Source organism: Piliocolobus tephrosceles, chromosome 4 (genome assembly GCF_002776525.5).
Source record: "Piliocolobus tephrosceles isolate RC106 chromosome 4, ASM277652v3, whole genome shotgun sequence".
NCBI lineage: Eukaryota > Metazoa > Chordata > Mammalia > Primates > Cercopithecidae > Piliocolobus > Piliocolobus tephrosceles.
The window spans coordinates 13,380,498-13,402,664 of record NC_045437.1 but is presented as its reverse complement, the minus strand read 5'-3'; the positions used below and the strand labels follow the sequence as shown (position 1 = coordinate 13,402,664).

The following is a 22,167-nucleotide window of genomic DNA, read 5'->3' as shown; positions in this document are numbered from 1 at the left end:
GTAGAAAGGTATATTACTACAAAAAATGTTATATGCATAGTTTTATGAAGAAGTACATTTAAATAAATTAATATTTACAGCGTAGAAATGAAGTGAATATTATGTGCACTGGTTTAAGAGCCAAAGATTTATGGATATTAACATTGGCTGTTTATACCACTTATAGATTCATTGTCATGTGTGTTATGTGTTTTCATTATTTGTAGGAACCTCTCAATGATTTATTCTTCCTAATTCTAAGCTCACTTGAGTATTTGACCAAGGTTTGGTAACTGTCTTGTTTATATGTTGCAACCTTCTTGCTAGTTTCCTCGACTGTTTAGGGTTGCAGGTTCAGGCATCATGAGGTTTCATAGTTAAAAGTCATGGAATTAAACATATACTTCTGCATTAGTTATCTATTGCTGCATAACAGTCATCTAACAATCATACCACAAACTTTGTGTCTTGTAACAATGTACATTTATTACTACATGGTGTCTGTGGGTCAGGAGTTAGCTGAAATGAGTCCTGTGGTTTGTGTCTAACAAGGCTACAGTCAAGGCGTTGGCTGGGGCTGTGGTTTCATCTGATGCTCGAATGGGGACAATCTACTTCTGAGCTCACTCTGGTTGTTAGCGGAATTCTGTTAGTTGAGGGTGTAAGATTGAGGGCTTTGATTTCTTGCTGGCTCTTTTCTGGAGGCCATCTGTAGTTCCTACAGGCAGTGCATAGTTCCTTGCTATATGGGTTTCCCCAACATGATCACTTACTTTCTCAAAGTCAGCAAGGAAAGTGTTTTCAGCAAAACGAGTGCTACAGTCTAATCTAATGTGACCACATAATCACACACACATGATCATGTACAACCTGTTGTCTCTGCTGTATTCTATTAGTTAGAAGAAGAAAATCACAGGTCCTGCCTACTCTCAAGGTGATATCATATAAGGATATGACCACCAGGAGGTGGGCATCATGCCACAATTTTTTAGTACATATCAGTGAAAATTACTAAAAATATATGCTAAATAATGACACAGTGCAGTAAACATAAGACTATAATATGAATAACACTTCCTAACATATATAACCTTTGTTCTATCTTATCACTTAGGCTTCCATTTCAAACTTCTTTGAATCTTTAATACTTTTTATACCCACAGGTTCAACCTAATTACATTCCTACTCAAAAGTGCTTTTCCTGTGAGTGTTCAGACACACACAGATTCTTCTGGCTCTGGCCATTGAGCCTTTCTGGCTAGTCTGACCCTAACATTTTGTCTCCAACATTCTTGGTTTCTTCTGCTTATTGGAGCCCTTACTCACTCATTCTTATTGTATTAGTCTGTTCTCATGCTGCCAATAAAGACATACCTGAGACTGGGTAATTTATAAAGGAAAGAGGTTTAATTGAATCACACTTCAGTATGGCTGGGAAGGCCTCATGAAACTTACAATCATGGTGGAAGGGGAAGCAAACACATCCTCTTCACATGGTGGCAGGAAGGAGAAGTGCTGGCGAAGAGGGGGAAAAGCCCCTTATAAAACCATCAGATCTCATGAGAACTCACTATAATGAGAACAGCATGAGGGTAACCACCCCCACGATTAAATTACCTTCCACTGAGACCCTCCAGTGACATGTGGGGATTATGGGAACTACAGTTCAGGATGAGATTTAGGTGGGAACACAGCTAAATCATATCATTCTGCCCCTGGCCCCTTCAAGATCTCATGTCCTTACAATTCACAATACAGTCATGCCCTTCCAACAGTCTCCAAAAGTCTTAACTCATTCCAGCATTAACTCAAAAGTCTAAGTCCAAAGTCTCATCTGAGACAAGACAAGTCCCTTTTACCTATGAGCCTGTAAAATCAAAAGCAAGTTAGTTAATTCCTAGATACAATGGGGGTACAGGCATTGGGTAAAAAAATACACCTGTTCCAAATGGGAGAAGTTGGCTGAAACAAAGAGGCTACAGGCCCCAACGCAAGTCCAAAATCCAATAAGGCAGTAATTAAACATTAAATTTCCAAAATGATCTGCTTTGACTCCATGTCTCACATCCAGGTCATACTGATGCAAGAGGTGGGCTCCTAAAGCCTTGGGCAGCTCCACCTCTGTGGCTTTGCAGGGTACAGCCCCGCTCCTGGCTGCTTTCATGGCCTGATATTGAGTGTCTGTGGCTTTCCTAGGTGCACAGTACAAGCGGTCAGTGGAACTACCATTCTGGCTTCTGGAGGATGGTGGCCGTTTTCTCACAGCTCCACTAGGCAGTGTCCCAGTGGGGACTCTGTGTGGGGCCTCCAATCCCATGTTTCCCTTCTGCACTGCTCTAGCAGAGGTTCTCAATGAGGGCTCCACCCCTGCAGGAAACTTCTGCCTGGACATCTTGTTTTTTCCATACATCCTCTGAAATCTAGGCGGAGGTTCCCAAACCTCAATTTTTATCTTCTGCACACCTGCAGGCCCAGCACCACATGGAAGCTGCCAAAGCTTGGGGCTTGCACCCTCTCAAGCAATGGCCTGAGCTATATGCTGGCTTCTTTTAGCCTCGGCTGGAGTTGCTGGGATGCAGTGCACCAAGTCCCATGCCTACACACAGCAGGGGGACCCTGGACCTGGCCCAGGAAACCATTTTTCCTCCTAGTCCTCTGGGCCTGTGATGGGAAGGGGCTGCCATGAAAGTCTCTAACATGCTCTGGAGATAGTTTCTCCATTGTCTTGTTGATTAACATCAAATCTTCTTTAGCTACGCAAATTTATGCAGCTGCCTTAATTTCTCCTCCAGAAAATGGGGTTTTCTTTTCTATTGCATCATCAGGTGCAAATTTTCAAAACTTTTATGCTCTGCTTCCTCTTGAAAGCTTTGCCATTTAGAAAGTTCTTCCACCAGATACCCTAAATCATTTCTCTCAAGTTCAAAGTTTCACAGATCTCTGGGGCAGGGGCAAAATGCCGCCAGTCTCTTTGTATAGTAACAGTGACCTTTACTCCTGTTCCCAACAGGTTCCCCATCTTTATCTGAGACCACCTCACCTGGAAATCATTGTCCATATAACTCTCAGTGTTTTGCTCAAAGCCATTCAACAATTCTCTAGGAAGTTGAAAACATTTTCATATCTTCTTGTCTTCTGAGCCTTCAAGTCTCTAGGAAGTTCCAAACTTTCCTACATTTTACTGTCTTCTTCTGAGCCATCCAAACTGTTCCAACCTCTGCCTGTTACCCAGTTCCAAAGTCACTTCCATATTTTCAGGTATCTTTATAGTAGCACCCCACTCTATGTGGCACCAATTTACTAGTCTGTTCTCCTGTTGGTAATAAAGACATACTTGAGACTGGGTAGTTTATAAAGGAAAGAGGTTTAATTGAATCACACTTCAGCATGGCTGGGAAGGCCTCAGGAAACTTACAATTATGGCAGAAGGGGAAGCAAACATGTTCTTTTTCATGTGGCATTAGGAAGAAGTGGTGAGCAAAGAGGGGGAAAAGCCCCTTATAAAACCAGCAGATCTTGTGAGAACTCACTTACTATCATGAGAACAGCATGATTCGATTACCTCCACCTGGTGCCTCCAACGACACACGGGCATTATGGGGACTACAATTCCAGATGAGATTTGGGTGGGGATACGGTCAAACCATATAACTTATCTTTCAAATAAATATTTTTTCCATGCTGTTTCTTGAATGGAAAAAACTTCCCACATCACTGGCTCCTGCTCTTATCTTCACTACCACTTCACTACTTCCCTCACTCCTACCACCTATGTTCACAAAGTCATTGTGAAATGTAATAAATCAATGTGTGCAAAATAGTTGGACCCATACTGATCTCTTGGTGAACATTCTGTGACTTTCCCTTCATGCCCACAGATTTAACTGAGTCCAACTCTGATAGGAAATTTCTCATGATTAGTTTTACTCACCAACACTTTTAAGTCATTGTTACTTTTATACAATTTTATTCATATTTCTATTTTATTATCTTTATTAGAATTTAAATTCCCTGAAGGTGGGAACTCGATTTGAATATTTTTATGTGCTCCATCTTCCAAATGACTAGTATTAAGTGAGGCATACTGCTCCCAATTACCTCAGCAGATAACTGTAGTTTTTTCCTATACACCATTTTTTATTGTGGTAAAAGCATATAAAATTAAATTTACTATCTTAACCATTTTAAGTGTACAGTTCAATAGTGTTAAGTATATTCACAATGTTGTGAAATAGATCTCTGTAAAGTTTTCATCTTGAAAAACTGAAACTCTGTGCCCACTAAACAACAACTTCTCTTTTTCTCCTCCCTTAGCCCCTGGTAACCATCATTCTACTTCCTGTTTCTATGAATTTGACTATTGCCAATAGTTCGTATAAATGAAATCATATAATATTTGATTTCTTGTGACTGGCATATTTTACTGAGCATACTGTCTTCAAGGTTCATTCATGTTTTAGCATGTGACAGGATGTCCTTTCTTTTTATGGCTAAATAATATTCTGTTCTATGTATATACCACATTTTGTTTATCCATTAATCTGTCAATGGACATTTGGGTTGCTTCCACCTCTTGGCTATCATGAATGGTGATGCTGTGAACATGGATATGCTGGTATCTCTTTGAAACCATGCTTATATGCATTTATGTATGTATGTATGTATGTATGTATGTATGTATTTATTTATTTGCAAGACAGAGTCTTGCTCTGCTGCCCAGGCTGGAGTACAGGTGCAATCTCGGCTCACTGCAACCTCTGCTTCCTGGGTTTAAGTGATTCTCATGCCTCAGCCTCCTGAGTAGCTGGGATCACAGATGCACACCACCACGCTTGGTTAATTTTTGTAATTTTTTGGTAGAGATGGGGTTTCATCATCTTGGCCAGGCTGGTCTCAAACTCCTGGCCTTAAGTGATCTGCCCCACTTGGTCTCCCAAAATGCTGGGATTATGGTTGTGAGCCACTGTGCCTGGCCCATTCTTTCAATTCTTTTGGCTATATACCCAGAATTGGGAGTGCTGGATCATATCATTCTGTTTTTAATTTTTTGAGGAACCACCTTACTGTTTTCCACAATGATTGGATAATTAAATTTTGATTATTCACTTTATATATGGAAATTTGACATAATTGAGTTTTTATAAATATATAGTAAGGGAATGACAAAGCTGAGAGCTTGACTTTCTAATTTGTCCTTATCCTTCCTCCTTCAGGTAATCCTGAAGCACAGCTGCTTTTTTTCTCCCCGATTCTCCTGTCTTCTTACTTACCATGAAAAAGGCACATATATCTCTATGTATATGACAGTCATGAGTGCAGTCCCAGTTTAATTCTGGTTCTGAATTTTAACTTTAGAGAGATGAGCAAATTTCCTTATGTATGATTGATTAAGAATAAACTCAAAGGGATGTCTGTACTCCAAGAAGAAATTTATTGCTTTTTCCCTGTCAAGCTATAGCAGCTAGTTCTGATCTAAGGGCCTAAGCTAATGATGGCACATGGGAGGACTCTTTGGGATATTCCCTATTTGCTCAAAAAGTACATCTATATAGAAATCTTTTACCCCATTGTGTGTATGCATTTTCTGAAGGGAAACCAGCATTTATTCATTATTGTGAATATAATTTCTGTCAGATTCATGTGGCTTCTGCAAGTATTTTCATGTTGAAAATAAGCCCAATGTATCTCATATTCTCTAGGTTCATTATGACTTTGGCCTGCGTAACATTCTGTCGGTTCTTCGGACCTTGGGAGCAGCAAAAAGAGCCAATCCAATGGATACGGAGTCCACGATTGTCATGCGTGTACTGCGGGACATGAATCTTTCTAAACTGGTAACACTCACAGATGGAAATGTTCCACCTACTTGAATATCAGTTCGACTAACTGCCCATATATGAGACTCCAAAATATTTATTTAAAAAGCTCATTTAAAATGCCTAATTGTCAGATAAAGTGCTGGAGAGCATCACTTTAAATTATACTTTTTCAGACATTTTTTGGGGTAGTGACTCCTATCCACTCTGAAATGTGCCTATTCCAGTCGAATTGAAATGGATTAAAAAAAATACACGTTAAGATGCCAAATACCTTGAATCATTTTTGTGTTTTAGAACTAAAATCTCACCTTTGGAGTCTGGTAGAGCCTGGTAGGAAATGATGTGTAAATTCTACAAGTGTGTGATAGTTTCACACTATTATTTCACAATAGAGACTGATAATCAATGCCCACTATCTGTGGATCTATGTAAAGGGTGACAAAACAATAGATTTTTATTTTAAATTGAAAGTATACACCAAATTTCAATTCACAAACCTGCTATTAATTTCGAATTTAAAAATTCTTTGAAGTTTAAATTAGAAATTGTGGACTATATGGTATCCCCCAAAACTAACTATTTTATGGAAAGATTGTCACATAGATAGTATTGTCTTTCCTTCTATTTCTTTCCTTTCTCCCTGTTGTCTTCCTCTTTAATATTTTTTTAATTTATGGGAAAGATGAGGAAAATGTTACTTAACTTCAATAAAGGTGATATGTTATTTGTTAGTGGTTACATTGCAATAACCTGGACTGTGTTGGGCATTTCCAGTTTATCTGCATGTTGCTATGTTTGTGCCAGAATAATTGGTCTGATTTGCCATTCTTTTCTTTTTTAGATTGATGAGGATGAACCCTTGTTTTTGAGTTTGATTGAAGATCTCTTTCCAAATATTCTTCTGGACAAGGCAGGTTACCCTGAACTGGAAGCAGCAATCAGTAGACAGGTAATATGCTTCACAGGGCATCGAGGGCTGGTGTCTGTTTCATCTGAATTTAATGGGAATAAAGTGGGGCTGCTGTGGCTCCAACCTGTGCACTCTGAGCAGCAAAAATAACAACAGTGAAGCTAACACTGCTGTTTTAAGGGAGGCCAATGCATACCACGGGTCAAACTCCCCCTGCCCTGGGTCTCCTACCATTGCACAGCCACGTGTCAGCTAGTCATGTGCGAGTAGCCCTGTTATTGGTGGAAACCATTCTACACCAGATTCTGAAATGAAATGTGATTGGTTAGCAGGGTGTGGATGGGGCTCATCTGGCTGCCTCTCTGGAGCTTGGCTTAGCTTAGCTCTGCCCTGGTGTTGGCTGTGTTGCCTGATTGTTGGATTCCTGCCTCTGCATGTTATTTGCAGTGATCTCATGTGGCTTCTCTTTCCTCAGTACTTGTGGCTTCTTGCTCAGACTCTGGTGGTGGGATGTGGTGGGTAGGGTGGGGGAAACCACCACACTATGTATATCAGGTTGTGTCTGGACTTCCCATGCTACTTGGTGCAGCTTCAACTTTTTATAGTCTTCCTGGGAGTGGAAATAGATTATGTAAACCTTATGCCTCAATTTCTTTTTCTATGAAGAAGAGTTTGGAAAAAAATGTTTTATAGAAGTGGTGATTAGCTCATATTTATAAATTGCACTTCAATTCTCTGAAAATAGTTGTAATAAAAATCAAATGTGGCCAGGTGTGGTGGCTCATGCCTGTAATCCCTGCACGCTGGGAGGCCAAGGTGGATGGATCACTTGAGCCCAGGAGTTTGAGACCAGTCTGGGCAACATGGTGAAACCCTGTCTCTACCAAAAATCCAAAAAATTAGTCGGGCATGGTGGCATGTGCCTATAGGCCCATCTACTCTGGATGCTGAGGTGGGAGGATCAGTTGAGCCTAGGAGGCCGAGCTGCAGTGGGCAGTGATGGCACCACCGCACTCCAGCCTGAGTGACAGAGGGAGACTCTGTCTCAAAAACAAACAAAACGAAACAAGGAAATCAAACGTAACAGTACTTATTGTATATTTTGCTTTGAAAATGTGGTATATAAATGTCTAAATTTCCTGATCAGGCAAGAGTGATAATTTGTCTGCAAGTGGTTTCTTCATTTTTTGGCTAAACTAATTTTAACACTAGCTAAAAGCTAAGTATTGGGCCGGATGTGGTGGCTCGTGCCAGTAGTCCCAGTGCTTTGATAGGCCAATGTTGGGGGATTACTTGAAGCCAGCCTGAGCAACATAGTGAGACCTCGTCTCTACAAATAAATTAAAAAATTAGTCTGGTGCAGTGGTGCATGCCTATAGTCCCAACTACTCACGCAACTGAGGCAGGAGGATCACCTGAGCCTGGGACTTTGAGGCTGCAGTGAGCTGTGATCGCGCCACTGCACTCCAACATGGGGTGACTGAATGAGACTCTATCTCTAAAAAAAATCTAACAACATAAAAAAGCTAAGCATTAAGTAATTAATATGATGACTTACGTTAGTAATTTGCAGCATATAAAAATGTGAAGAGCAAATCATAGCATAAAATGATACACGATTATTATAAACAAGTATTTAAGTAAAATTGAAATCATTGTATACTGTGAGTTCAAGCATAGCATGATGGTTAAGTGCATGGACTGTGGATTTGAACTTCTTGGGCTTAAACATGCATTCCATAGTTTCACAAGCTTAATCATCTTGGGCAAATTGCTTAGTCACTCTGCTTCAATTTCCTTATCTGTAAAATGAAGATGTTAATAGTATCCCTTCCATCATGTTATTATAAAGATTTCCATCATGTTATTATAAAGATTGATCTTAGAAGAATATTTGGCACAGAGTAACTTCCATACATGCATTGATAGATAGAAACTCTGCAGTGGACATATACAGACAGCTTGAAATTTATATGGAATTTTAATCAACGTAGTATGCTATCCATTTTTCTAGTTAGAAGTATCACCTTTTAAATTAAACATTTAAAATACATTTTGCCATTTGAGTCTTTAAGTTGCTCCTCAGATATTCATTCAATAGAATATTTATATAAATGTTTTCAATTCCCAAAGATAAATGTGGATATTTCTTATTAGTTTGGGATAACATCTTCACTACATTCAGCCAGATATTTGTCTATGTAAATAAGTATTTTTCATGCAATGTATTTTTTGTGGTAAAAATACAACATAAAATTTACATTTTATTCCTTTTTAAGAAGAATTAACATTGTTGAGCAAGTATTACCACCACCATCCACCATCCATCTTCAGAACCTTTTTTATCATCCCAAATTGAAACCGTGTACTCATTAAAAAGTAAATCCTCCTCCTTCCTCCCCACGTCTGTGTTTTTTTTTTTTTTTTTTTTTTTTTGCATAATGGTAAATTGAGATTGTCATTGATGTGTTTCTTTTTTTTGAGAGGGAGTCTTGCTCTGTTGCCCAGGCTGGAGTGCAGTGGTGTGATCTTGGCTCACTGCAACCTCCGCCTCCTGGGTTCAAGCAATTCTTCTGCTTCAGCCTCCTGAGTAGCTGGGATTACAGGCTCACGCCACCATGCCAGGCTAATTTTTGTAATTTTTTAGTCGAGATGGGGTTTCGCCATGTTGGCCTGGCTGGTCTTGAACTCCTGACCTTGTGATCTGCCCGCCTTGGCCTCCCAAAGTGCTGGGATTACAACCGTGAGCCACCGTGCCCGGCTATCATTGTTGTGTTTCAATGTGGGGATTCTCTTATGTTTTCAGGTTGAAGAAGCCGGTTTAATCAACCATCCTCCTTGGAAACTGAAGGTCATCCAGCTATTCGAAACACAGAGGGTGCGGCATGGGATGATGACCCTGGGGCCCAGTGGGGCTGGGAAGACCACCTGCATCCACACGTTGATGAGAGCCATGACAGGTACGGGGCAGCCAAGGTCAGTGCCTGGGGTGGCCCATTTAAATAGTGGTGACACATTTGAATGCCCACGAGGTATGCAAAGGCAGATACAATAATATATTTTTATAGGAGGAAATACTGCTTTATTAATTATTGGGAACATTTTAGAGATAACATATTACATTAATGGACCAGAGAGGGAAAAAACCCCATTTTTAGATGACGTTATGCACTGCACTGTATGTTTTACGTATGTTATGTAATTTGACTTTCACAATGATCTTGAGAGGTGGTTATTACTATCCCTATTTTGTATGAAAATCAAGGCTCAAATTCAAAAACGCCCAAGGTCACGAAGATGGCAAGTGTTGGGACTCAGAGTTAAGGTCAGGGCGTGCTTAAAAAAAGCCCAATTTTCCCAACATACCATGCCATTTCCCAGTAAACACAAAATACAACACACTGTCTCCCAATAAGTAGCAAATAATTCCAAACCCACCTCTTATGTTCTTATGTTCTATGTGCCGAAGTCATCCCAATCTCAATCATAAATTACCTTCCCATTTGGAATCAGATTTGTTTTAGTGAAGTTAAATAAATGCATTTCATTTCCAGATGTCCCTAAGCCTTACATCTAAAGTCATCTAAGGATAATGGACATTACCATGTTCATGATTATTCTTGTATTCTCTAGTTCCGATCGGACCTTGATGACTCTTTTTCTAAAAACATTGGCATCCCGTAGACATTCCAAAATGTCACAGAGCCTTGGCTGTTGGAATGCAAAATACATAGCAGTGCACTGAGATTCCAGGAGCTGCCTGAAAGCCCACCCAGCAAAGAGGTACCTGGGTGGGCTTTCAGGCAGTTCCTGGAACCTCAGTGCACTGCTACTGATGCAACACTGGTACATTGTTGGTGGTTGCTGAGGATTGCCAGTATTTACTGTGGGCCCCTGTACGTGTTGGATTTGGTCTTTGTTTCCTCAGTTATTGAAGGAAGTGAATTCTGTCTCCTAGGACGCTACCAGGCAGTCCTCAGACTGAGATACAGTGTGTTCTCAGCTAACAACTACCTCTACCAAAACTGACCACTCCAACCTGCAGTACTTATCACATGGTCTTTCATGTATGCTATTAAGATTCTGTTTTGGGATTTTATGTTTTTAAATGATTGTGTTCTTTCTCTCAAATTTTTCTCAGTAATATTTTTGTTGCAGTTACAAAGCTGCCTTTTGTTAACAATAAACTATAAATGCATATGATACAATGACTTGAACAAAATGAGCACTAAATATTAAACAATATAGATACATTATGTATGGTATGTCTAAATTATGTAATCTGTATGGCGTCACTGATTCTGGAGAAGTTCCTTGCAAAGATGAATTAATCATTGGACTATTTGCTGTTTAACTTGGTTTCGGTTTTAGTAGTAGAGGAAACATTCATCTTACTTAAGGAACACATTGTTTCTAACTGAAAACGTTAATACTCCAAAAGAGTGAGAAGCTAATTGAACTTCTGCTGAAGAAGTGCAAGGGCGATGCTTATTATTTGTTCCCTGATTTAGCATATATCTCATCATGTGTCTTTAACATTCCATAATTTGAAGATCTGTCGGGTTCTGTATTAGAAGCAGGACATAAACATAGAGATAATTATAACTTAACGGGGAATTGTTATAAGGAAGTTTTGGATAAGTTTCTTGTGAGTAGAGGCCAAAGAGATCAGAAAATCCTCTAAGGAATTACAGAAAGGCATACAGACCAGGTGCTACTTCATCCGAGGCTTGAGGGTTGAGTACCAGATTGATAAAAAATATTTCCAGCAGAAAAATGAGCCTGTGCCAGTAGGAGGGATTGGAGAGAAAATGATATACCCAAGGAAGTGCTTTGGCACTTCCACCACACCCGGCTAATTTTTGTATTTTTAGTAGAGATGAGGTTTCACCATGTTGGCTAGGCTGGTCTTGAACTCCCAACCTTGAGATCTGCCCGCCTCGGCCCCCTGAAGTGCTGGGATTACAGGCATGAGCCACCGCACCCAGCCCATTTTTGTAATTTTATACTTTAAACCTTATTATTCACTCTTCTGCTCATTAACCACAGTCCCTTATGCACAGAATGCCAGCCCATTGAAGAGTCAGCTTAGGGTTTGAAAGATTTGGATATATTTCTTCTTGAAAACATTTCCTGGCCACAAAAGAAAGTCCTTGATTCATGCAAATTTCATTTAACTTACCGTTTTCAAGGTGAGCAAGAAAACATATCACAAATCAAAGCTGATAATGGAGAGAATGACGCATCTTCTAGGGGGTATTTCAGGCACAAGATTTAATCTAGTGTAGCTTAAACCAAGGATTTTTTTTTGAGCCATGAAATTTAGAGAGCTTCCAGATTATATTAGTACCTTCATAAATTCCAGCATGGTATCCTTTTTCGCCCCTAAACAATATGCAATTTTCTCTAAAGAAGATGAAAAAGTGCTTTAGTCAATGTGATATAATGAAGCTAATTATGGTAACTTAGAATGCAGTAAGACATATTTTCAATGTAGTTCTGCAGTTTTCATATTTTGAGCACCTGCTGACAGTACACCACAAATTAGTGCAATGTTGCTTAATGATGGTTCACTTCCCCTCTGAGATGTCTCAAATTTGGATTTACTTGGTACAGATTGTGGAAAACCGCACCGGGAAATGAGGATGAATCCCAAAGCAGTTACTGCCCCACAGATGTTTGGTCGGCTGGACGTTGCCACAAATGACTGGACTGATGGGATATTTTCTACACTTTGGAGGAAAACATTAAGAGCAAAGAAAGGTAGAAGATAAATTACAAGGATTATTTTAGATATATACTTCTAGATAAAATCCTTGGAGGCTATACAGAATTAGTAGAACAACTGTATTCACCGTATAATATCTTAGCCAAGACTAAGAAGTCATAAATCAGTATGATATTTGTGAATGTTGAAATAATGAAATTATTGATTACAGTATTTAAAATGCTCCCTTTTTTGAAATAATATTTTCTAAAAAAAAAGTCCATATCCCTGTGATGTCTTGGAATAAAATAGATGGAAAAAGCTGTTAAGGAAAATTGATAGTATTGAATAAAGTGATTTTACCATAACTATTTTCACTGAATATTTTACTGGTGTTACTCTCATTTAAGTACAACCTATTTTTAAAGAATTGATTTCTCTATAAAATCACAGGGAAAATGGGTTATTTGGGAGAGAAAATTGTGTGTAGCAAAAATGAAGTCTACATTGAACTAATAAATTATTCTGTGTAGATGGACATTGGTGTTCAGTTGTTTAAACAAACTCATTAAGGGCTAGCGGTTCAGTCTGAATAGTCCCTCACTTATGGACTTTGTAAATTGAACCCAATGTTCTCAGAATATAAACTAGGAAGGAAGAGGTGATATCAGCTGTCTTCTCATTTGATTTCCTCACTCCTGAGTGAGTAGGCAAAGGCACAGTGAATACAACTGCAGAGAGAGAGAAGCAGGGGAAGAAGGAGATATTTGGGCTTCCTGGGTTTACCCTTTGGGCAACAATGTCCTTCTGAAAAATGTTTAAAGTTGTACCATTGAAGTTCTCATTTAAGGAATGTAGCTGATAATGCTAATATTAATTATCCAAAGATCAATGAAAATGCTTCATTTAAAAAATGTGCTCATATTAGAAATTGTTTTTGTTCTACTGGAAATAAATCAAATTTTCTTTCTGATTTGTTCCAGTAATCCATTGTAAACACAGACCCAGTGACCAAATGTGACTTAAAAGAACAAGAGCTCAGAGGCTTTTTTTTTTTTCTCCTTCTTTCCACATTAAAAAAAGGCAACATTTGCTTGTTCTTTCAAAGTGACTCTGGTGATTAGATCACCATTTTATTTTACTTGAATTGCTGGTTGAATAAACTTGATTAGGATGTTCAAAGCACTTTATTTGAAATAGACAATTCCACAGTTGTTGCATAACAAAGAAAATTTAGAAACACGAGACAGATAGTGGTGTTGGTGAGTAAGAGAAGGTAGTAGTTGAGAAAGTAAGAGGAATGCTACTGTTAAATCAAAAACCTAAATTTACAATGACATTCTTGCTGAGCATTCTGCCGATGTTTGTCATTTTCTCTACCTCCAAGTATATCCTCGTGTGACTGCTGTCAGGTTTTGTGCCCAGCGCTCCTCTGAAATTGCGGTATCAAAGACACCCGTGACCTCCAGCTTGTCAAATACAAATTGCCAGTTCTCAGTCTGGTACTGCCCTCAGTAGCATTTGGCACAGTCGATCGCCTGCCTTCTTGAAACCCTTCCTTCCCTGGGTTGCAGGGATCCCTCATCCTGCTAGCTCTTTTTCCACTTCTGCTTCCTTGAGAAGCCTGGAAGAAAGGGGAACAAACACAGGAGACCGTGCCAGAAGTGTAAGGGTTACAGAGCCTCTGTCTTAAGCCCTCTTCTCTCTCCACACTTACCAAGAAGAAACTTACCCAGGCCCATAGCTTTAAATCCCATCTCTAAACTGGTGGGTTCACATTTTAATCTCCAGCTCTGACCTCTCTCCTGAATTCCCAACTCGACAACTCTATGAGGATCTCTACTGGACGCCTTAGACTTAGGTGCAAACCAGAATGGGTTCCATAGCTCTGTCTTTCCCACTGCCCTCATATACCTCTCCCCCTCCTCCTCTTTTTGCCATTCAGGTTCTGCTTCTTATTGTTCCTGGAACGTGATCACCTTAGTTTGGGATGCTAGAGACTGGGTGGCTTATAAATAATAGACATTCACTTCTCATAGTTCCAGAGGCTGGAAGTAAGTCTGAGATCAGGGAGCCAGCATGGTCGGGTTCTGGCGAAGGCTTTCTTCATGGTTGCAGTCTGCTGATTTCTTGCTGTACCCCATGTTGCAGAAGGGCAAGGGGGTTCTCTGAGGTCTCTTTATAAGGACACTAATCTCGTTCATGAGGATATTTTGGGGGGACACAAACATTCAGTCCATTGTATTACACTAAGCCTGTACCTGCTTCAGGGGCTTAGCACTTTCTGTTCTTGCTGTCTGGAATATTCTACCTCTAGATCTTTACATCACTCCATTCTCTTCCTGGAATATTTTATTGACTACCTTATCTAAAACATACCCCATGCCCTCATTCTACTTAATTTTTCGCGTGTTAAACTTTTCTTTATTTGATTGCTTGTCATCTCTACTCCTTAGAATGTAAGCTCTGCAAAAGCAGGATATTGTCTCACTTATCACAATATCCCCAGTCCCTAGAACAGTGACGTGTGCAAGGTGCTCAATGAATATTTGTCCAATAAACAAATGACTTTTTGATTTAATTATGGGCCTTGACTGCTATTGTAAAGATCTTTGAAGATCCTTTGTGATAAAACAAGGTAATCATTTAGACAAAACTGTATTTAAAAATTTAATGAAAATTACATCGAATATAGTACTTCTTCAAACTCTTTTAAACTTATGTGTACATGCACTGCATGTGTGTATGTATTTTTTTTTTCTCCCTTTGGTGGGGTATTCTAGGGGAACATATCTGGATAATTCTTGATGGTCCAGTAGATGCCATCTGGATTGAAAATCTGAATTCTGTTTTGGATGATAACAAAACTCTAACCCTTGCCAATGGTGATCGGATTCCCATGGCTCCAAACTGCAAGATCGTTTTCGAGCCTCATAACATTGACAATGCTTCTCCTGCCACCGTCTCAAGAAATGGAATGGTTTTCATGAGCTCTTCTATCCTTGATTGGAGTCCTATTCTTGAGGTATAATTGAATCCTTCTTTTGTATAATTACAAAGGAAAACAGACCCTTTAGCATTCTTGTAGTGTGTGTGCCAATTTTTCTGCAGATGGCAGTGTAATTGCATTTTTATGCTAATGTTTATGGAAGATACCTTGAATGCACTGGGACATTCAAACGCTGATTGCTCCTAACATGTTGCTTCATTACTCTTCTAGTCACTTGTGAACTGGGATTTCCAACCCCTGGGTTGTAGAGGAATTGCCAGGCCTGTATGAACCAACAGTCTTGCCAAACTGTGTCTGAGGATGGAATAAGTAAAATTTAATTTGATCACTTTGGGGATGCATGATATTTTTGAAAGGTACACACTCACATAAAGTTTAGGAGGACCATCTTAGAACATTAACTTGAAGTCAGTTTGTTAAAATTGCATAAAAGGAATTTTTATGAGATTCATTAGTTATAACATTAGTTCTAAATTTGAATTTGGCAATAATATTTCAGATAACATCTCATCAATTCATAATCAGGTATGTTATTTTATTACCAGCAATATGCCCTAGAATATATTGATCAGAATTATATTATAAATAATGCCTCACAAACTTAGATATTTTGCTATATAAATATTATAATGTAAAACAGAATGTTTATTAGATAAGCCACATGAAAAATCTTGTTTTACGTAGTTGGTTGTATTATTTTCATCACCTAAGTTTTTTGAAGATGATTTTGATTGAAAACATTTGAATTCCTAATTCAACTAAAGTAGATGTTTATTTTACATTATATCATTACATCTTAAAACTTTTATTTCTATATGGTTATATCCTAACTTTTTACTAATGTCTTTCCATAATTTACTCAACTCTGTTGCAAAAGGCTTTAGATTTGGTATGAAGCTGTGAAGAAGAAGGGAATCATACAGCAAAATGATGTTGACATATAGTTGAATGTGTCACTAAAAATAGTTGTAGAGGTTTCAGATTTCAAATTAACTTATCCATCCATTAAGGAGAAGAAAAGCAGAAGGTTGCAGCCCTGTCTTTGCAAAAGTAATCACTAATGACAATTCTTTAAAATATAGATGATTGGGTTACACTTCAATCTTACCAATTAGAATCTCTGGGAGGCAACTCAGGATTGTTCTCTGTTTTTTTTTTCCTTTTAAGTGCCACAACATTTTTTTTTCCCACATAGCCAGGCTTGGAAACCACAGTTACAGCAAAGTACAAGTGAAAATGTATATATGTGATTTTTCCGAAATACTTCCATTTCGAAAAGATTTTTGAAAAATACTTTTATACAACTAGCTAAGGAATACTAGCTAATGCATGAGTTTGATATTTATAAAATAAGCTTTTGCTATAGTCTGTCCATATTGAGACTGAATAAGACCTTTACGTTAATGCTACACCCACCTCATAATATCCTATATGTTTTCAATAATGCATTTTCTTTTTGGGGAATTGTTAGGAAGAGCAAGACTCATGAAGAATCAGATTGGAAATGTTTAGAACAGGAAAGCCAGCTCTGAGAGTTATTAGAGGGCAGAGCAATTGAAAAGTTGTGTTGCTGGCCATCTGTCAGCTTCAGGGAGCCACGCTGGTTACCTGCCCTGGTGAATGTCGTCTTTCGGTTCCATCAGCTCAAAAGTGCTGTGTTATGTTCTTGTTGAGGTAGAATCACGGTAAATTCATGAACTAATGAATAATTCAGAATCAACATTTCATTGCTTCTGTTCAGAGTCTCTAATTGTTTCTTGAAATATTGAGGTGAAGAATGAGCTGATCTCTTGACCTTAAGAGAACTTGCCTCATCGTAAGGAAACAGTGTGTGTTAAGTGGTATTCTGTTCTGAACGAGGTGCAGTTTCTTAATACTAGGTTTCCCAAATGACTAAATTCTCCATTTTCATGAATCTCCTTGATATTTTTCTACATCGTTTATTAATTAAATTAGAAGAAATAAAAAGAAACAACTAATTGTGGTAAATCTTTGTTTTCCATTAAAAAAATCTGGGGGCCAGGCACAGTGGCTCATGCCTATAATACCAGCACTTTGGGAGGCCAATGCAGGCAGATTGCTTGAGGCAAGGAGTTTGAGACTAGCCTGGGCAATATGGCAAAACCCTGTCTCGACAAAAATTACAAAAATTAGCTGGGTGTAGTGGCATGCACCTGTGGTCCCAGCTACTTGGGGGGCTGAGGCTAGAGGATCACCTGAGCCTGGGAGGCGGAGGTTGTGGTGAACCGAGATCATGCCACTGTACTCCAGCCTGAGTGATAGAGTAAGATCCTGTCTCAAAAAAAGAAAAAAAATCTGGGTATGGATTTCCTTTGTTCATCTTTTATTCTTTACTTTCCCCCCTGAGTTATTTCCATAGATGTGCCTTCTCATTTTCTCCCAGCATATTTTAATCAAGAATTGAAGACTATTTCTTCACCTATGAGCATATGCATAGTGTAGTAGCTGAACATGCAGGCCCAGGCTTTCTGGGTCTGACTTCTGCCCTTGCCACCTGCTTGCGGTGGGCTCCTGAGCAGGCTACCTCCACTTCCTGGGCCTCTGGTTCCTCCTGTGCAAAAGGAGGATAATAACAGTTCTTACCTTGTAGGGTTGTTTTGAAGATTAAATGAATTAATACGCGGAGGAGTTTGTAACAAAGCCTGGAACATCGTGTGTGGTATAATCATTAAATATTATCATTACTAACAGATACTTTTAAAATTTTTGTTCCCGGCCAGGCGCGGTGGCTCACGCCTGTAATCCCAGCACTTTGGGAGGCCGAGGCGGGCGGATCACAAGGTCAGGAGATCAAGACCACGGTGAAACCCTGTCTCTACTAAAAATACAAAAAACTAGCCGGGCGAGGTGGCGGGCGCCTGTGGTCCCAGCTACTCTGGAGGCTGAGGCAGGAGAATGGCGTAAACCCGGGAGGCGGAGCTTGCAGTGAGCTGAGATCCGGCCACTGCACTCCAGCCTGGGCGACAGAGCGAGACTCCGTCTCAAAATAAATAAATAAATAAATAAATAAATAAATAAATAAATAAATAAATAAAATAAAATAAAATTTTGGTCCCAAATGACCATTTTCCTAGTGTGCTAGTAAGTTTCATGAATACACTTATCTGTGAACTGACAGGGTTTTCTTAAGAAACGCTCGCCTCAAGAAGCAGAAATTCTTCGTCAGCTGTACACCGAGTCTTTCCCGGACTTGTATCGCTTCTGTGTCCAGAACTTAGAATACAAGATGGAGGTGCTGGAGGCCTTTGTCATCACGCAGAGCATTAACATGCTCCAAGGCCTGATTCCTCTCAAGGTAAATTGCTCAACTTTCTAGAGAAATTCTCTCTTATCAACTTAGCCATGCTGTGCGGAGAGTACTATATTTTCTCTTTTATTAATGTAGCCATGCTGTGCAGAGAGTACTATATTTGAAACTAGATTTGGTTAGAGCTCTTGGGGAGGGGGAATATTTCAAACATGGATCCCACATATTTTGGTATTTTTTCATATCCGTTTAACAAAAAATAAAGCTAACCGTGGATTTGGAATTTAATTGCAGGTTAACAAAGTCATGCAACAGGTATTCCACAATTATGATTGTGTGTGGTAATTTTTGATTTTTGTGGGTACATAGTAGGTATGTATATTTATGGGTTGCATGAGATGTTTTGAGACCGGTATGCAATGTGTAATAACCACATCAAGGTGAATGGGGTATTTGTCACCTCATTCTTCATTTTCTTTGTGTTATGAACATTACAATTGTACTCCCTCAGTTACTCTAAAGTGCACAACGAATTACTGCTGCCTGCAGTCAAGTCACTCTGTATTTTTGTACCCATTAATCATCTCCACTTCGTCCGCACTCCCAACTCCCCTTCCCAGCCTCTGGTAACCATCCTTCTACTCTATCTCCATGACTTCAATTGTTTTAATTTTTAGCTCCCACAAATATTGAGAATATACCAAGCTTGTCTTTCTGTGCCTGGCTTATTTCACTTAACATGATAACCTCCAGTTCCATTCATGTTGTTCAAATGACAGGCTCTCATTCTTTTTTTATGGCTGAATACTGCTCCCTTGTGTGTATGTAGCACTTTTCTTTATCCATTCATCTGTTGATGGACACTTAGGTTGTCTCCAACTTAGCTGTGGTGAACAGTGCTGCGATAAACTCTGTTTTTTAAAAAATTTATTTTTATTTTATTATTATTTATTTATTTATTTTTGGAGACGGAGTCTCGCTGTGTGGCCCAGGCTGGAGTGCAGTGGCCGGATCTCCGCTCACTGCAAGCTCCGCCTCCCGGGTTCAAGCCATTCTCCCGCCTCAGCCTCCCGAGTAGCTGGGACTACAGGCGCCCGCCGCCACGCACGGCTAATTGTTTGTATTTTTTAGTAGAGACGGGGTTTCACCGTGTTAGCCAGGATGGTCTCGATCTCCTGACCTCGTGATCCGCCCACCTTGGCCTCCCAAAGTGCTGGGATTACAGGCGTGAGTCACCGCGCCTGGCCAACCCTGTTATTTTTAAAGGCAACTTGGTATTTCCAGAGATCAGTTCTTCATTTGTTCTCCAGTTATATTCATCCTTTTCCTTGTTCTTGGAGGAAAACTAGAGTCTTGTTTCTATATTTACGGTTTTCATTGAAACCCTAGAGCAATGTTTGGGTTTGAGAATCAAGTAGTTAAAAAAACAGTGTCTTTCCTTCTCAGGAGCAAGGCGGGGAGGTGAGCCGGACGCACCTGGGGCGGCTGTTCGTGTTCGCGCTGCTGTGGAGCGCGGGGGCGGCGCTGGAGCTGGACGGCCGGCGCCGCCTGGAGCTCTGGCTGCGCGCGCGGCCCGCGGGGACGCTGGAGCTGCCGCCGCCAGGGGGCCCCGGGGACACCGCCTTCGACTACTACGTGGCGCCCGACGGTGAGGACACCTGCCCGTCCAGACGGAACCCATGGGGGCCGTTCTTCCCTACATGGCCAATATTTACACAATATATCTATTTTTTTAAATGAGATGTATCATTCTTGGCTGTAAGATATGAAAATGTTCGTGTGTGAAGAAAGTGACAGTGGTTTCTGTTTAAAAAATCTGTTTTTCAAATGCACATTTTCCTCCTGTTAAATATATTGTGCACTAAACTTTCAATGAATTAAGAAACATTTGAAAAACCAAATCAGATCCATTTCTGTCGTTCATTCAATAGAATCAGCAATTTATATAAAAGTTACAAAGTTTAAAGTATATTTTTGCCAAATACGTGGATATATAGATACCCACAGCTGTATATCTTTATCTCTGTATGGATATATACTTTAAGGTTATTGGTGTGTGTATAAATATATAAAGTACATTTATACAAAAAATGAAGTACATATATATGGGGATATAATAATGTATTAAATATTTAATATACATATGCATAGGCCTAGGATCTTTTGCCTGATAAAAAGAGTGTGAGATTAGACATTCGAAAGTGATTAATGATTTTAGGTACACGCTACTCTCACTGTGTTCTGTATTTTTATACGTACTTCATGCTATTGAAAACTAATATATATTTTTTTAAAAATTCCGAAATACTTCCTAGTATTTCCTAGGTTTACACCTTGAAATTGTTCCTTGGGACATTTTGACTCAGCTAACACATACTTGTGTACTTAGATCGCTAATTTTAATGATCTTTATTTTATGGGGAGAATTTGGAAGGTGACCTCATAAGATTTCAAGGATGTCTGCTCATTACAGTTCGGACTTGAATTATTACTATGGAGATGGAAATGTCTTCTGTTCATCTCAGGTACATGGACGCACTGGAACACACGTACCCAAGAATACCTGTATCCGTCTGATACCACCCCAGAGTATGGCTCTATTCTGGTGCCAAATGTTGACAATGTGAGGACTGACTTTCTAATTCAAACCATGGCTAAACAGGGCAAGGTATGACTTTTAATTTTTATGAACAGTAGCATATTTTAAAGGAAGACATGAAGCATCCTGCATTTATTGTAAAATGTTTTATGTTGCAGTTTTGAATCAATGAAAATGTTACCTTATCTACTATTCTTTTATTATTCCCCACTAAAATATGAGTTGAATAGTTATAATTAATAAGTGATTATTTCTTATGTGTGAGTTGACAGTAAATTTTGACTTGCTTTTCCCCAAAGGATTGCTTCTGCTTTGATCACTGAGCTAGTTTGCTAGGGCTGCTGTAACAAAATACCACAGCCTAAGTGGCCTAAACAACAGCAGTTTCTTTTCTCTCTGTTCTGGAAGCTGAAAGTCCAGGATGAAGATGTTGGCAGGCTTGCGTTCTTCAGAGGTCTCTCTCCTTGGCTCGTGAATGTCTGCCTTCTCACTGCGTCTTCTCATGGTGTTTCTTTGTGTATACAAATTTCCTCTTCTTTTTTTTTTTCCAAGATGGAGTCTCTGTCACCCAGGCTAGAGTGCAATGGTGTAATCTTGGCTCACTGCCACCTCTGCCTCTTGGGTTCAAGTGATTCTCCTGCCTCACCCTCCCGAGTAGCTGGGATTATAGGTGCCCACCACCATAGCTGGCTAATTTGTGTATTTTTAGTACAGACGGGATTTCACCATGTTGGCCAGGCTGGTCTTGAACTTCTGACCTCAGATGATCTCCCTGCCTCAGCCTCCCAAAGTGCTGGGATTACAGGTGTGAGCCACCATGCCTGGCCACAAATTTCCTCTTCTTATAAGGACACCAGTTAGAGTGGGCTAGGGCT

At 39.5% G+C, this 22,167-nt stretch overlaps 1 protein-coding gene across 2 annotated transcripts in view; it reads left to right on the top strand.

Annotated features, from left to right (window-relative positions):
- The window catches only part of DNAH5 (dynein axonemal heavy chain 5), a 319,082-nt gene that overhangs the window by 181,557 nt on the left and 115,358 nt on the right, over window positions 1-22,167 (top strand). For both annotated transcript variants that reach the window (XM_026455693.1, XM_026455694.1), the window contains exons 39-46: window positions 5,679-5,813; window positions 6,640-6,747; window positions 9,515-9,668; window positions 12,325-12,471; window positions 15,199-15,440; window positions 18,565-18,741; window positions 20,140-20,341; window positions 21,219-21,361. In XM_026455693.1, coding sequence (XP_026311478.1) covers window positions 5,679-5,813; window positions 6,640-6,747; window positions 9,515-9,668; window positions 12,325-12,471; window positions 15,199-15,440; window positions 18,565-18,741; window positions 20,140-20,341; window positions 21,219-21,361 — 1,308 coding nt within the window. The remainder of the gene's footprint in view (window positions 1-5,678; window positions 5,814-6,639; window positions 6,748-9,514; window positions 9,669-12,324; window positions 12,472-15,198; window positions 15,441-18,564; window positions 18,742-20,139; window positions 20,342-21,218; window positions 21,362-22,167) is intronic.